General features: G+C 38.8%; 1 protein-coding gene across 1 annotated transcript in view; it reads left to right on the top strand.

The window, feature by feature from the left end:
- SYT14 (synaptotagmin XIV) overlaps positions 1 to 15,881 on the top strand; it is a 202,929-nt gene that overhangs the window by 120,983 nt on the left and 66,065 nt on the right. The window contains exon 5 of the mRNA XM_010836872.1: positions 11,583 to 11,854. Coding sequence (XP_010835174.1) covers positions 11,583 to 11,854 — 272 coding nt within the window. The remainder of the gene's footprint in view (positions 1 to 11,582; positions 11,855 to 15,881) is intronic.

A 15,881-nucleotide genomic window follows, 5' to 3' on the forward strand; every position in this document is an offset into this window, starting at 1 on the left:
GGTTATTGATATTTCTCCCGGCAATCTTGATTCCAGCTTATGCTTCATCCAGTCCAGCATTTCTCATGAGGTACTCTGCATATAAGTTAAATAAGCAGGGTGACAATAAACAGCCTTGACATACGCCTTTCCTGATATGGAACCAGTAGGCTGTTCCATGTCCAGTTCTAAATATTGTTTCTTGACCTGTGTACAGATTTCTCAGGAGGCAGGTCAGGTAGCCTAGCAGTATTCCCATCTCTAAGAATTTTCCACAGTTTATTGTGATCCACACAGTCGGAGGCTTTGGCATAGTCAATAAAGCAGAAGTAGATGTTTTTCTGAAACTCTCGCTTTTTCAGTGTTGCAGTGGATGTTGGCGATTTTCTCTCTGGTTCCTCTGCCTTTTCTAAATCCAGCTTGAGCATTTGATTTTATCTACTGCTGTTATATCATAGTCATCATTTGAGCATAACAGCAGTTTTATTTCTTTCTTTCCAACCCCTTTCTTTTTCTCAGCTTATTCCATTGGCTAGGACCTCCGGCACATTGTTGTCTTTCCTTTTTAAAAAAATTTATTTTTAATTGAATGATAATTGCTTTACAGTATTATGTTGGTTTCTGCCATACATCCACATGAATCAGCCATAGGTATTCATATGTCCCCTCCGTCTTGAACCTCCCTTCCCCTCCCATCCCATCCCACCCTTCTAGGTCATCACAGAGCACCAGTGGAGCGCCCAGAGCCACACAGCAAGTTCCCACTGGCCGTCCATTTACATACAGTAGTGTGTATGTTTCCACGCTACTCTCTCCGTTCGTCCCAGCCCCTCCTTCCCTGCCGTGTCCATAAGTCTGTTCTCTGGGTCTGTGTCTCCACTGTTGCCCTGCAAATAGGTTCATCGCTACCATAGTTTTAGATTCATATACATGTGTTAATAAACAATATTTGGTTTTCTCCTTCTGACTTATTTCATTGTGTGTAATAGGCTCTCAGTTCATCTACCTCATTAGAACTGACTCAGATGCCTGCCTTTTTATGGCTGAGTAGCATCTGGTCCCATCACTTCATGGGAAGTAGATGGGGAAACAGTGAAACAGTGTCAGACTTTCTTTTTGGGGACTCCAAAATCACTGCAGATGGTGATTGCAGCCATGAAATTAAAAGACGCTTGCTCCTTGGAAGGAAAGTTATGACCAACCCAGATAGCGTATTCAAAAGCAGAGACATTACTTTGCCAACAAAGGTCCGTCTAGTCAAGGCTATGGTTTTTCCAGTGGTCATGTATGGATGTGAAAGTTGGACTGTGAAGAAAGCTGAGCGCTGAAGAATTGATGCTTTTGAACTGTGGTGTTGGAGAAGACTCTTGAGAGTCCCTTGGACTGCAAGGAGATCCAGCCAGTCCATTCTGAAGGAGATCAGCCCTGGGTGTTCTTTGGAGGGACTGATGCTAAAGCTAAAACTCCAATACTTTGGCCACCTCATGCGAAGAGTTGACTCATTGGAAAAGACTCTGATGCTGGGAGGGATTGGGGACAGGAGGAGAAGGGGATGACAGAGGATGAGATGGCTGGATGGCATCACCGACTAAATGGACATGAGTTTGGGTGAACTCCAGGAGTTGGTGATGGACAGGGAGGCCTGGCGTGCTGCGATTCATGGGGTCACAAAGAGTTGGACACAACTGAGCGACTGAACTGAACTGAATATTCCATTATATACGTATGTACTACAGCTTCTCTATCCATCCATCTGTTTATAGACGTCTAGGTTGCTTCCACTGTATTTCTATTTCTATTGTAAATAGTACTGCAGTGAACACTGGGGTATATTTGTCTTTTTCAATTATGATTTTCTCAGGGTTTACGCCCAGTAGTGGGATTGTTGGGTTATATAGTAGCTTTATTCCCGGCTTCTTCAGGAGCCTCCGTCCTGTCCCCCATAGTGCTGTGTCCGTTTACATTCCCACCAGCAGTGCAGGATGGTTCCCTTTTCTCCACACCCTCTCAGGCATTTATTGTTTGTAGATTTTTTTTTTTTGCCACTTTATTTATTTTTTAATTGAAGGATAATTGCTTTACCGAATTTTGTTGTGTTCTGTCAAACATCAACAAGATGATGGCCATTCTGACCGATGTGAGGTGATTATTTCACTGAAGTTTTGATTTGCATTTCTCTGATAATGAGCAATATTGAGCATCTTTTCATGTGTTTATTAGCCATATGTATGCCTTTTTTGGTGAACTGTCTGCTTGAACATCTGCCTACTTTTTTCAAAATTATTTAATTTATTTTAATTGGAGGATAATTATAATACTGTGATGGTTTTTGATATGCGTTAACCTGAATTGGCCTGCCTATCTTTTGATTGGGTTGTTTGTTTTTCTGATATTGAGCTACACGAGCTGCTTGCATATTTTGGAGGTTAGTCCTTTGTCCCTTGTTTCATTTGCTATTATTTTCTCCCATTCTGAGCGTTGTCTTTTCACCTTTCTGGTACATTGTTGAATAGAACTGATGATAATAGGCATCTTTGTCTCATTCTTGATCTCAGAGGTAAAGTTTTCAACATTTTACCAGTAAATTTGATGTTTAAAGAATGTGCCTGTAGTGCAGGAGCCATGGGTTCGCTCCCTGGGTTGGGAAGATCCCCTGGGGAAAGGCATGCCAACCCATTCCAGTATTCTTGCCTGGAGAATCCCATGGATAGAGGAGCCTGGCAGGCTACAGTCCATAGGGTCACAAAGAGTCAGACATGACTGAAGTGACTTCACACACATGCATGCACAGAGGACTTTCAAAGATACCTTTTGTGAGTTAAAGGAAATTGCCTTCTATTCCTCATTTGCACAGAAATCTTTTATCAAAATTGGATAATTAATTATATCAAATAATTTTTTAAATCTATTATAATTATCACATAACTTTTAACCTTTATTATTTCAATGCAATGACTTTGATAGATTCATTTTCTAATGTTAAATCCATCCTGCATTTGTAGCAAAACCTTATAGTCCTTTTTTCCACCTTAAACCATTTAAGGGTAAATGGGTTGCTTCTTCACCCTCAAATATGTTAGTGTATATTTTTTACAAGCAAGAATATTCTCTTGCATAGCCTTAATGTAACCATCAAAATTAAGGCACTAATATTGATATTTTGACATATTATCACCATTTAATTCTCAGAACCTACTCAAGGTCAACAGTTGTGCAAATAATGTTATTATAGCAAAAGGATCAAATTCAAAATCTTGTCTTGCATTTAGTTACCTTTTCTTGCTCGTCTCCTTTAGTCTAGAATAGTGCTTCAGTCATTCCCCTTTTGACTGTTACACTTTTTGTTGGATATCCGAGTCTGTCTGATATTCCTCATGATGAGATTCAGGTTACGCACCTCTAGCTGGAAGTGGTGCCGTATTCCTCTCATTGCATCTTAGCGGCTGATGCACAATTTTGATTTACTCCATTACTCAGAAGGTTCCCTTTGATCTCATCATTAAGGAGGTGTCTACTAGGCTTCTTCACTAAATTACTCTTGATAATTAAGTCCTTCATCAGAATGCATCTCTAACTATAAAAATGACCTATGTTCTCGAAGTTCTTCCAGTTTATTTTTGTTTATGTCTAGATGGACTCATGGTTTCCTCTTTTCCTCTGTGTCTTATGATCCATTATTGTGATTATTTATTTATTTAGAAGCTCAAATTGTTAGTGAGATTTGGTCAGTGTGACCCCCTTGAAGCTGGCTTCTTTGTCCTTTTGACATGACCTTATCATTCTTCGAGTGTGTTCTTACTCTCAACACAAGAAGCTTATCTAGGCTTGGCTTATATTTTCCTTTCCTCAGCCCTGGAATTAGCCATTTCTTCATGGAGTCCTGATTCCTTTAGTGAAGAACTGATTGAGAAGCCAGGATTGGAGCACTTAGGTATGCTTGTTGCTGTCAAAGGGTTTTTCTTAAGCTGTGGACAGAGCCAGGATACTCAAGAATGTGTGTGTATGTGTGTACACGTTATATGCATATTTACACTGTATTTCTGCCTACTACTAAACACCTGAGCTCACACTGATACTTTTCATGTTAATCCAGCATCACAGGGTTTATTCCAGTTTTTTCCCTGGTTCTCCCCCAGCTCTGGCCCTTTCCCTCATTGTGGACACACTCCTCACTCTGGGCTCTGTTGCCCGGGCTAGGCTTCCTTTCCATGGGGAATCCACGTACCCTGTTGAGGCTCTGGCTCCCTGTGCTGCGCTCACCCAACACACCCAGCTTCACCCAGACTGGACTCCGTCATGCTGCATGGCACTGCCCCGTGTGCGGATGCCCTCTCTGCCCTCCTTGGGCTCTGACACATGGCTCTGGCCCGTGCAGCTTCTGGTGCCACCAGCAGGGCAGACCGCTGCCTCCCTCTGCCCACTGAATAGCTTTGGGACTGACAAGTTTCCAAAAAGGGGAGAACAGAGGGAAAGCTCGCTGTCTTTTTAATGTGTCAAGGATTTGAAATGAAGTCCTCTTTTTTATTCTTGAGATTAATAATTTATGCCATCTCTTTTTCTTCTTGACTAGTCTCTTCTAGCATCTTATCAATTTTATTAGTGTTCTCAATGGATTTTATTTTGATTTGCTGCTGCTGCTGCTAAGTCGCTTCAGTTGTGTCCAACTCCGTGCGGCCCCATAGGCAGCAGCCCACCAGGCTCCCCGGTCCCTGGGATTCTCCAGGCAAGAACCTGGAGTGGGTTGCCATTGCCTTCTCCAATGCATGCATGCATACTAAGTCGCTTCAGTCGTGTCCGACTTCTGTGCGACACCACGGACAGCAGCCCAACAGGCTCCTCTGTCCATGGGATTCTCTAGGCAAGAATACTGGCTTGGATTGCCATTTCCTTCTCCTTTGGTTTGCTAATGCTTTTCTATTGTATGTATTGTTTTGTATGCATGTTTTCTATTTTTGATTTCTGCTCCTTTCATTCTTCCTACTTCCTTTGAATTTCATTTGTTTGTTTGTAAAACGTCTTGAAATGGGTACTCAGATTATGATTTTCAACCTTCCTCTCTCCCCTGCCCTCCCCAGTATATGCACTTAGGCCTGTAACTGTCCTTCTTAGCCACATTCCGCAAGTATTTATATGGATTATTTTTATCCTCATTATATCCTCAATGTATTTTCTAATTTCTGTTGTGATTTCTCCTCTAATCCATGGGCAGTTTAGAAGTTTATCTAAATTTCTAGCTGTTTTATCTAGATTTCTATACATTTTATTATATTTTTGTTTCTGATTTTTAATTTAATTCCACTGTGGTTTGAAAACATCCCCTTTACACCCCCAGTTTTGTGAAATGTGTTGAGCCTTAAGTTATCACCCAGTATATGGTAAATTTTAGCAGATTTCCACAGGCATCTGAAAAGAGGTATGAATTCTACAAATGTTGAATATTCACCTCTTTTTAGAGCTGCAGTTGCCAAACTTTGAAAACCAGTGTCTTAAAACATAGTGTTGAGACCTACAGGTCATATTCCAGATACGCATGCATCCTGTTTTTTTCTTAAAGTAGGAAGATACTTTGTCTTGTTTTCTAGGTGCTGTGCAATATGCAAATGGAAAATTAAAATGCTTAAAATATATTCATGCATGAACCCTTTTATATCATTTCCATAAAATAGAGTATGAAATTGGGTTGTAAAACGAGGAATAAAGTAAGAGTATGGCATTATCATTCTGGTATTTGATAGCCCCACAAAAAATTTCTTTCTAAGGTTGGATGTTTATAGTGTAATCTAACAACTCTGACATAAATTGTGCTATTTTATAAAACAATTGTCTTAAAATTTTTCCAACATCAATTCAGTTTAAGCCAAGTTCTTACACTATGTAGATAGTGAAAAGCAGTTAACAGCTAGAGGAAGAAAGATACTATTGCAGAGAGTTAAAGAAGAAATCCTCATAGCTGTATCTTTTCAATGAAATTTAAATTCCAGATACATTTGGCCTTCTTCACTTTGAAAAGTAAAATGCAAGAGTAAAATGAAAATTAAAGAGAAAAGTGTGGTAATTATATTCAAAGCTTTGAGGATTTATACAATAATATATAATTATATAAACTTACATAATTTATAAATCCCAATGTTTATATATATATATGTATTCCAAAATATTTTATATATTCCACTTCACAGCTTTAAAGTTGTTTCTCTCAAATCCAGAAACAATATTGAAATCAACCCATAGAGCCTACTTAGCATCTTTGCTAATTTGCTAAGTCGCTTCAGTCGTGTCCGACTCTGTGCGACCCCATAGACGGCAGCCCACCAGGCTCCCCCGTCCCTGGGATTCTCCAGGCAAGAACGCTGGAGTGGGTTGCCATTTCCTTCTCCAATGCAGGAAAGTGAAAAGTGAAAATGAAGTCGCTCAGTCGTGTCCGACTCTTAGCGACCCCATGGACTGCAGCCTACCAGGCTCCTCCGTCCATGGGATTTTCCAGGCAAGAGTGCTGGAGTGGCGTGCCACTGCCTTCTCCGACTTAGAATCTTTATATATCAGTAAACTTCTTTGGGATAACTTATGCCTTAGTCTTTGGACCACAGTGACACTAACTCTAAATAAGATTCAGATGACTGGAGGTCAGCTGTGTAAGTACCACAGTTGGTGGCAGCTAGACAGGGACTTGATAAGTGAAAGAGTAAGCCAAAGGAAGTGAGGTATAATGCAATTACCAGACAGAAACTGTATGTGCTGGTCGCATCAAAAGGAAGTTCAGAAAAGGATTATTAAAAGTGGAAATGGACCCACATAAAGAGAAGATTTTTTTTTCTAATAAAAATGGAGACTGAAATCAATTGCTAGACTGATGGATAAGAAAAGCAAGGATCCTTTATCTTCCTCCTTCCTGGCACCTTTAGGCATTCACTTTTTTGTTTTGTTTAATGTGTGCATGTTTTTGTACTCCCAAAGTGTATAAGTTTTTGGAAGGAAAACACTGAGTCATTTTTTTACTTTTCCTAATTTTATGGAGATTTAATTAACATATAACTTTGTGTTATTCCAAGATGTACAACATAATGGTTTGATAATATGTAAATATTGCAAAGTGATTATCACAATGGGCTTAGTTAACATCAGTCATTTTACATAGTTGTACATTTAGTCTCCGGATAAGAACTTTTATCTATTTTTATTCTACTCTCAGCAAATTTTAAATATACAATGCAGTATTATTAAGTATAGTCAACACTGTGAATTGCGTCCCCAGGACTTATTTATCTTGTGACTGGAAGTTTGTGCCTTTTACCACCTTCCTCCCTTTCTCCTACCCCCATCCCTGCCATGTTTTGCCTACCACCAACCTGTTCTCCATATCCATGGATTCATTATTTTTAAGATTCTATGTATACGTGACATAGAAGTATTTATCTTTTTCTTTTACTTACTTCACTTAACATTTTTGGCCTCAAGGTCCGTCCCTGTTGTCACAAATGGCAACTTTTCTTTTATGGCTGAATATAGTCCATTGTCTGTCTAAACCACATTATCTCTATCCATTCATTCATGATGGACACTTCAGTTGTTTCCATGTCTTGGCTATTACAAATAATACTTTAGTGAATATGGAAATGCAGGTATCTTTTCAGTATAGTGATTTCATGTCCTCCAGAGAAGTGCAGAGAAGTACAATTGCTGGATCATATATGAGTTCAATTTTCACTTTTTTGAGCAATCTCCATATTGTTTTCCATAGTGGTTTCAGCAGTTCACACTCCCACCAGTGGTGTGCAAGGATTCCCCCTTCTCCACATCCTACCCAGCACTAGTTATCTCTCGGCTTTTTGATAATCGCCGTTCTGCCAGGTGTGAGTTGATATTTCATGGCGAATAACTTGCATTTCTCTGATGATTAGTGATTTGAAAACTTTTTCATGTTTCTGTTGGTCATTTGCATATCTTCTTTGGAAAACAACTTTTTTCCAAAGATGTTTTTTAGTTTCTCAACCCATTTTTCAGTCAGATTGTTAGGTGTTTCACTGAGTTGTGAGTTCTTCATGTATTTTGGATATTAACACCTCACCAGATACATGATTTGTAAATATTTTCCACCATTCTGTAGGTTGACTTTTAATTTTGTTGATTGTTTGCAGTGAAGAAGCTATTTAGTTTTATGTAACCCTACTTGCTTATTTTTGCTTTTATTGCCTTTACTTTTGGTGTCAGATGTAAAACATTGTGAAGACCAATGTCAAGGAGCTTACACACTCTGTTTTCTTGTATGAGTTCATGGTTTCAGTTCTTATATTCAAGTATTTCATCCATTCCAAGTTGATTTATGTATATGATGCAAGACACTAGTTCAGTATCATTCTTTTGCATATGGCTGTCCAGTTTTCCCATCACCATGTATTAGAGAGACTATCTTCTCCTTATTGTATTTTCTTGGCTCCTTTGTCATAAATTAATTGACCATACATATGTAGGTTTACTCGTGGGCTCTCTGTTATGTTGGACAATGTGTCTGCTTTTGTGCCAGTAACATTCTGTTTTGATTAATGTAGATTTGTATTATACTTTCAAATCAGGAAGTTTGATACTTCCCACTTTTTCCTTCTTTTTCAAGATCTCTTTGGCTATTTGAAATCTTCTGTGTTTCCATACAAATTTTAGGGTTGTTTTTTCTATTTCTGTGGGAAAAAAATGCCATTGGAATATTTATAGCTATTGCGTTGAATCTGTAGATTGCTTTGGATAGTGTGAATATTTTCACAATATTCTTCCAGTCCATAAACACAGAATATCTTTCCATTTATTTGTGTGTTTTTCAGTTCCTTTCATCAGTGTCTTATAGTTTTTAGAGTAAAGGTGTTTCAGCTCTTTGGTTAAATTTATTCCTTGGTGCATGCCTGTGCATGCTGTTTCTCAGTCGTGCCTCAGTCTTTGCGACCTCGTGGATGGTAGCCCACCAGGCACCTCTGTCCATGGGAATTCCTAGGCAAGAATACTGGAGTGGGTTGCTATTTCCTTCTCCAAGGGATCTTCCCAACCCAGGGGTTAAATGTATGTCTCACATGTCTCCTGCATTGGCAGGTGGATCCTTTACATGCAATTGTAATTGGAATTTTTCCCTTATTTTTATGATAATTCATGTGAGTTGATAAAAACACAACTGATTTTTACATTGATTTTGTATCCAGCAGCTTTACTGATTATGTTTATTAGTTCTAAAAGGTTTTTTTTGTGGACTCTTTATGGTTTTTTATATATAATATGTCATTGCCAATACAGATAGTTTTACTTTTTCCTTTCCAATTTGGATGTCTTTCTTTTCTTGCCTAATTTCTATGGCTAGGACTTCAAGTACCATGCTGAATAAAAGTAATGAGAGTCAGAATCCTTGTCTTGTTCCCAGTCCTTTTTTTTAATTCATTGAGTGGCATCTACTCTTTTCCATATAGATATGAGCAGTGAGATGTATCCTATCCCTAGCTTCAATTTGAAGGCTTCGGGTTAAGCCAGTTATGGTAATCACATCCTCCCTACCACAGGTGGGTTTAGAAATAGACATGTGACCTAGTTCTGTCCAGTGAGACCTATGGGATAGTATGCTATTAATAAAAGACATCTGGGAAAGATCATCTCTCTTTTTAAAAAAATTAAAATAAAGGAAAAAATGGTATGCTGATTCTTAGAACTACTATGTTGGGAATTTTTTAATTGACTTCATGTTATAGTAAATATTTAGGTATTACAATTTAATTTATAATTCAGTGACTGGTTAAATAAACATTTTTAAAGGGAGAGAAGATGTCAGTTTAAAAACTACCAGAGAATATATTTAGAAACAAAAGGAAATTCAGATATCAAGTTTGGGGGGATTTTGTTTTGGAGATGGGGGGTGGGTGGGGGTTGGCTGTGCCGTGCAGCATGTGGGATCTTAGTTCCTTGACCAGGGATTGATCCCATGCCCCCTGCAACGGAAGCTTGGAGTCTTAACCACTGGACTGCCAAGGAAGTCGTTGTTTTTGTGGGGGTTTTTTTTGTTTGTTGGTTGGTTTTTTCCAAATTTGTCTCAGACATCAAGAAGTTTTGGAGGTAGCTACTTAGTAATTCTTCAGATACTTCCTCATCATCCTTAGTTTTCATTCTCATGCTTGTTACTTCATGGTTATGAGTGCTACGCCTCTAAAGCAGGAGAAAGGGGAAAAGCCACTGGGCAAAAGGGACATGCAAGTTAAGTCTGCTGCTTTGTCAGGAAAACAGTAGCTTTCCTGGAAGCCCCATGCTGAAATCTGATTTATTGTGTTTTCTTGGCTACTACTTCCAATCTATCTCCTCAAATTTAGTTTCAACTTAAGTCATTAATTTTTCTATGTTGTGTTTATTTCCTAACACTGCTATGTTAGACTCACTGGGTGACACATTTAATTTCTTTTTCCAAAATTAGGACTTTTGATCAAATATGTAAATCTGTGCTAAGCTGATGCAGATCAGTATTTTTCATTTGAACCAGACATCATGGTAATTTTTAAATGAGTTTTATAGTTCTTACGTAAAGTTTTTCTGTCTTAGCAAGAAGCTTTTCTATCTTAGCAAGAACAGAAGACCTGTTGAACATTTCTCCGTTATAAGAAATACAAATGACCTATTTTCCAGAGGTCCTTTCGAGAAAGCAGAGTGACAGTCCATCAAAGGAAAAACTGAGCCATGTTTAAGTTTTATATCTGATATTATGTCCAGGAATTATTTGCACAGATTTAGCTATCCCTGAGTTGTATGGTGAACTCTTATTTCCTAACATACCCGCCTGTCCCCACCTCTGTCCTGTTCACAGGCCTGCTTATTCTGTTATTTAGGTAAATCATTGAAGTAAAAGTTAAAAATTTAGGAGAGAGAGAAAATGTAGAGTTTGAGATGCCTACTATAGACAAGGTAGAGTGGACTTTAGGAGTCCTGATGCAGGATGTGGTGGAGCAGGGAGTGACCTCTTCATAAGGGAGACAGGGTGGAATGCGGACTTCAGACTTTGCTGGTGGGTGGCGGGCTACAGTCCATGGAGTTGCAAAGTCAGACATAAATGAGCACTTAAGCACAGCACACAGGGAATTAGGCCTCGATTCACAGTGCACTTCATTTCAGGATTCTGGGTCTCGGCTAGACAGGAAAACCTAGTTTCCAATGCTGCTGAGGTGAATGCTAGTTTAAGTTCATCTCAGTAATTGAAGAAAATAAATGAGGTTTATATTTGTTTTACCTACCTATTGTGACTAGAGGGAATAGTTGAAGTTTGTATGCTTTAGGATTGTTTTGAAAGATGGACCTATATAAATCATCGATTTCACTAGTATTTATCGCTGTCCCATTTTCATAATATGAAACAGGGTGTCTTGGTACATAACTTGTTTTTCCTCATCTTACTATGCAGGAGAGGACTGAGAAACCAGATTATTTGCTTTCTGCATCTGAACCAGGGAAGAAGAAAACTCATTAGTAAATCTAGTAATTACCTTGCCACAACATTTTAATCCAGTTTTTTTTAAGTTATTTACAATTATTGTGGACTATACTGCATGTTGAGGCTAATTGGAAACAGTGACCAGATTCTTAATCATTATCAGGAAACTGCATTCAGAGAATGAGAAGAACACCCCCACTGGATGAATTGCAGCCACCACCATATCAGGATGACAGTGGTTCTCCCCACCTCTCATGCACACCCTCAGAAATTGGGGACAGTAAATGTGAATTTTCCCACTGCAGCAACAGTCCAAGATGCTCATATAACAAGTGTCCGAGTGAAGGAAGCACAGGTCATGAAATAGAAAGTTTTCATAATAAAGGATATGAAGAAGATGTTCCAAGTGACAGCACTGCAGTCCTGAGCCCTGAAGTAAGTAAAAGCACATAGAATATTTAAAATTAATGTTATTTGGAAGATAATAATCCTGTGCTTCTCCTCCTGGTCAGAAGGTGTTATCACTGTCGTGTCCTTTGTGGCTTATGGTTTCTGTTTTTATCCAGCAGACCTTTCAGGGCTGTCCCAACCATCCTTCAACTCCCCCTCAAAAAAAGGATGGGTTGATAAAACTGAGAGCAATATACAAGATGCTGAAAAGTATCTTCCCCAACATTTCAACTTCTGTTGGGGTTTAAAAAAATTTTTGTTTAGCATTTTACATAAAATATTCTGGAATTACCCATTTCTTTTATGTTAAGGTTCCTATTTATGTTTGTGTTTATTTTTTAAATTACTGAATTTAGATATTTTTACTATTGGGAGGTTTCCCTTTAATGTTTTACAAACCTTACAGAATATTGTTTGCAGTTTCACTCTCTGGAATGTGGAAGGGATAAGTGATGCTCAGCTTTACCATGAAGTTTGAATTCATGGCATCATGCATTCAGAGTGATTGGCTGGTTGTGCTTTAAGAGTTCCTCTTTGTGGAGCAGAAAATGTGAAAACGGCAATAAAAATAGGTGTGTTATACTTTTGAAGTCTTCCCATGTTCTAAAAAGGATTTGTTTTGATCTTCCTATGATGATGGAAACTGTAAAGGTAATCTAGAGGTTTTCATAAGGCAGTATTTACGTTCTTCTAGATTGCAAGCCTTTACAAGTTTTGTCTCATACGACATTTCATGATACTGCAGGCTGTCAGTGTTCTTACTAGGTGAATTTTTATCTATTGCCAAAATAAGATAATGAAAGTAGAGCTCTGAATACAATTTCCTTAAATTTTTTCTTACATAAAAATTTCTAAGGACACTTTTTATCTGTTATTACTTTTCTACTATTTCTAATATTATTATATAGTATCTAAAATTCTATATTGGTGTTATAAGTTTAATATAGCAGTATTTCATGATTTTCCACAAAGAATATTTCTCCATGTTCTATACCTGAGCAAATTTGAGATAACTGTTTTATAGACTTGGAAACTATATAGCTAGCCAAGAAGTTAACAATGAAACCTGGATTGTGGAACTAACAACAGTAATAGCTATCACCAATTGTCCTAGGAATTTTGCTGTAATTTTTACACAGTCAGCTCATTTAATTCTAACAACATCACCTTCAGGAAGTTGTTATTTCCATTTTAGAAAAGAAAATATTAAAACTCAGAGAATTAAGCAGTTTGCCCAAGTATAAGCAGATCTTGAATGTAATTCAAACCCAGGTCTACCTGACTGTAAAAACAGTGCTCTAAAAAGCTTTGCTACATTGCCCCTCTTCACCTGAATCATAGTGTGGGAAATTACTTTGAAGCATTGGTTCCCTCCAAGTACACCACCAGGCAAGAAATCCCAGAGGACTCAAAACAGACTGAATTAAGATGCTCAGATTACCCTGGTGTGTGTATGTGTGAGTGCATATGCATGTGTGTGTGTGTGTGTGTGTGTTAAGCTATTTCAGATATAAAGCAAGAAGTAAGAGGAGCAAGATAAGGTAGGAGAACACCCTTAGGATAGGATACCAGTAAGTACAGGAGGCAGGACCACGCTGTGTGGATCCCAGTGGACATACTGTCCTTATGTCCAGTCTTACACTATTTCTGCTCTAGTAGCATTCCCTAATTATGGCCTGGTAACAGGGACAGCAGCTGAGATCTGAACAAGGGTTCCCAGGGCCATACTGGTTTTATGGGAGACATGCAGGAGAAGGCATCCTCCTGGCCACCATAGAAACTTGCAGTTAGTCTACTAGACACAGATTTTATCTGCATTTCTTACATAGAACACATGGGTGGCAGAGCTGTCAGCCCAGAGGTGACTTGATCATAGCTTAGGCTTTCTGTCCCTTTCCATAGCTAATAGTCATTTGTTCTGTCCTATTTTCTGTTTATTCTGTCTTGAGCATATCTTGCAAGTGATTAACTTATTTATTATCTACATTTACCACATCTTCTGAATTCTGCTTGTGTCTCTCAAGTTACTTCCTTACCTATTATCTATAGTTAACAGAGCCTGTGAGTTTTGCCTGTATTTCAGAAGCTTGCTCTCTGTGTTAATACTTCTTATAAGGAGTCTCCCCTATCCTGCTTGTATTTGTGTCTTCTACAGCAAAACTGAATATATTCAAACTATAGCGAATGCATGTCACCTGAATACTTCAATGCTGATAGCCTATGTTAGTATGAAACTGATTCTTGTGTCTTTTGGAGTTTATTTTGCCTACCACCATTCCTTTAATAAATATTATTTACCAACTAGAAAATTCTTACCTTCCTGTTGGTTTAGTCCAGGCTCCAGCTCTCTTAGAGCCTATCTATCTCCATACACAGTTGAACTGGGAGAGGACCAAGGAGGAATCACAAGCTTGCCAGGCAAGGAGTTCATTAACTGTGTTGATAACCTGTTGCTAAAGATTATTTACAACTTTGGCTCAGAACCTTGAAAAGAGGAGTTGTTTTCTAATTACCTATTTGTAGAATACAAATAGTAGCTTTTATCTCTAAAGGGCCTACCCTTTTAACTCCCAGTTTCATGAGAGCTCTCAGAATGCCCAGGAAAAAAAAAATAGGAAGGCACCAAGAGAAACAAAATTCAGAAATAGCCTTCTGGGACCTTATAAAAATATTTATTACCTTGACAATCTTAGCTGTCATGACACTATTTTATAAAATATTTAATTGAAAAATAAATTAATATAATTAATCATCTATAATTATGAAGTGGCATGTATTAAAACATCTTGCTCTAAACTATCAGTGTAACAGAGTATGAATATTTTTATACCGATCTAATCATATTGCGTAAAAAAATGAGTTCCCCTGTGAGACTTTGTTCCTGCTCCTAAAGAATTCTTCTCTTGTCATCTTTTCTTCCATTCATGATAGCAGTTGAATCCTCATAGGTAGACATGTAGATTTACAAGGTCAAAGACTCATGTCTTTTTGATTCTCTGGTCATCCTGCCACCGAAAATACAGCCAGGCACACAGTAGGTGCAATAGTCAGGTACATGTTAAGGACCTATTGGGCTTCCCAGTCGGCTCAGTAGGAAAGAATCCACCTGCCAATGCAGGAGGTGCGGGTTCAATCTCTGGGTCAGGAAGATCCCCTGGAGAAGGAAACGGCAACCCACTCCAGTGTTCTTCCTTGCAAAATCCAATAGACAGAGGAACCAGGCAGGCTACAGTCCAGGGGGTTGCAAAACGTCAGACTCAACCGAGTGATTAAACAACAAAGGTCCTAAAACAAAGAGACAAATATACCATCAAATACAAAGCCATGGAAGATTGCCTTTCGTTTGACAGACCATTTGACAACATCATCATCCATCAGCCCAGTTCATGCTTTTTAGTCACTGTCATCCCCTAGGGTGCTGATCTAATCTACTTGGTCCAAGCTGACCCACACATCCTCCGTGTGTATCTGCTTGTGGGAAGAGTGACAGAGAAGAGAGTGCAGAGCAGGTACTTTCTTCTGCAGACCTGATCTGGATGGTTTATACAGAACTCTCTCTCTTTCCCATTGGCTGGAGCAGAGTTACATAGCCATATCAGCTATCAGTTCAGTTCAGTCGCTCAGTCGTGTCTGACTCTTTGTAACCCCATGAACCGCAGCACGCCAGGCCTCCCTGTCCATCACCAACTCCCAGAGTCCACCCAAACCCATGTCCATTGAGTCAGTGATGCCATCCAACCATCTCATCCTCTGTCGTCCCCTTCTCCTTCTGCCTTCAATCTTTCCCAGTATCAGGGTCTTTTCCAATGAGTTAGCTCTCCACATCAGGTGGCCAAAGTATTGGAGTTTCAGCTTCAACATCAGTCCTTCCAATGAACACCCAGGAGGACTGATCTTTAGGATGGACTGGTTGGATCTCCTTGCAGTCCAAGGGACTCTCAAGAGTCTTCTCCAACACCACAGTTCAAAAGCATCAATTCTTCGGCGCTCAGCTTTCTTTATAGTCCAACTC

This window comes from Bison bison, unplaced genomic scaffold (genome assembly GCF_000754665.1).
Source record: "Bison bison bison isolate TAMUID 2011002044 unplaced genomic scaffold, Bison_UMD1.0 scf7180017864067, whole genome shotgun sequence".
Taxonomy (NCBI): domain Eukaryota; kingdom Metazoa; phylum Chordata; class Mammalia; order Artiodactyla; family Bovidae; genus Bison; species Bison bison.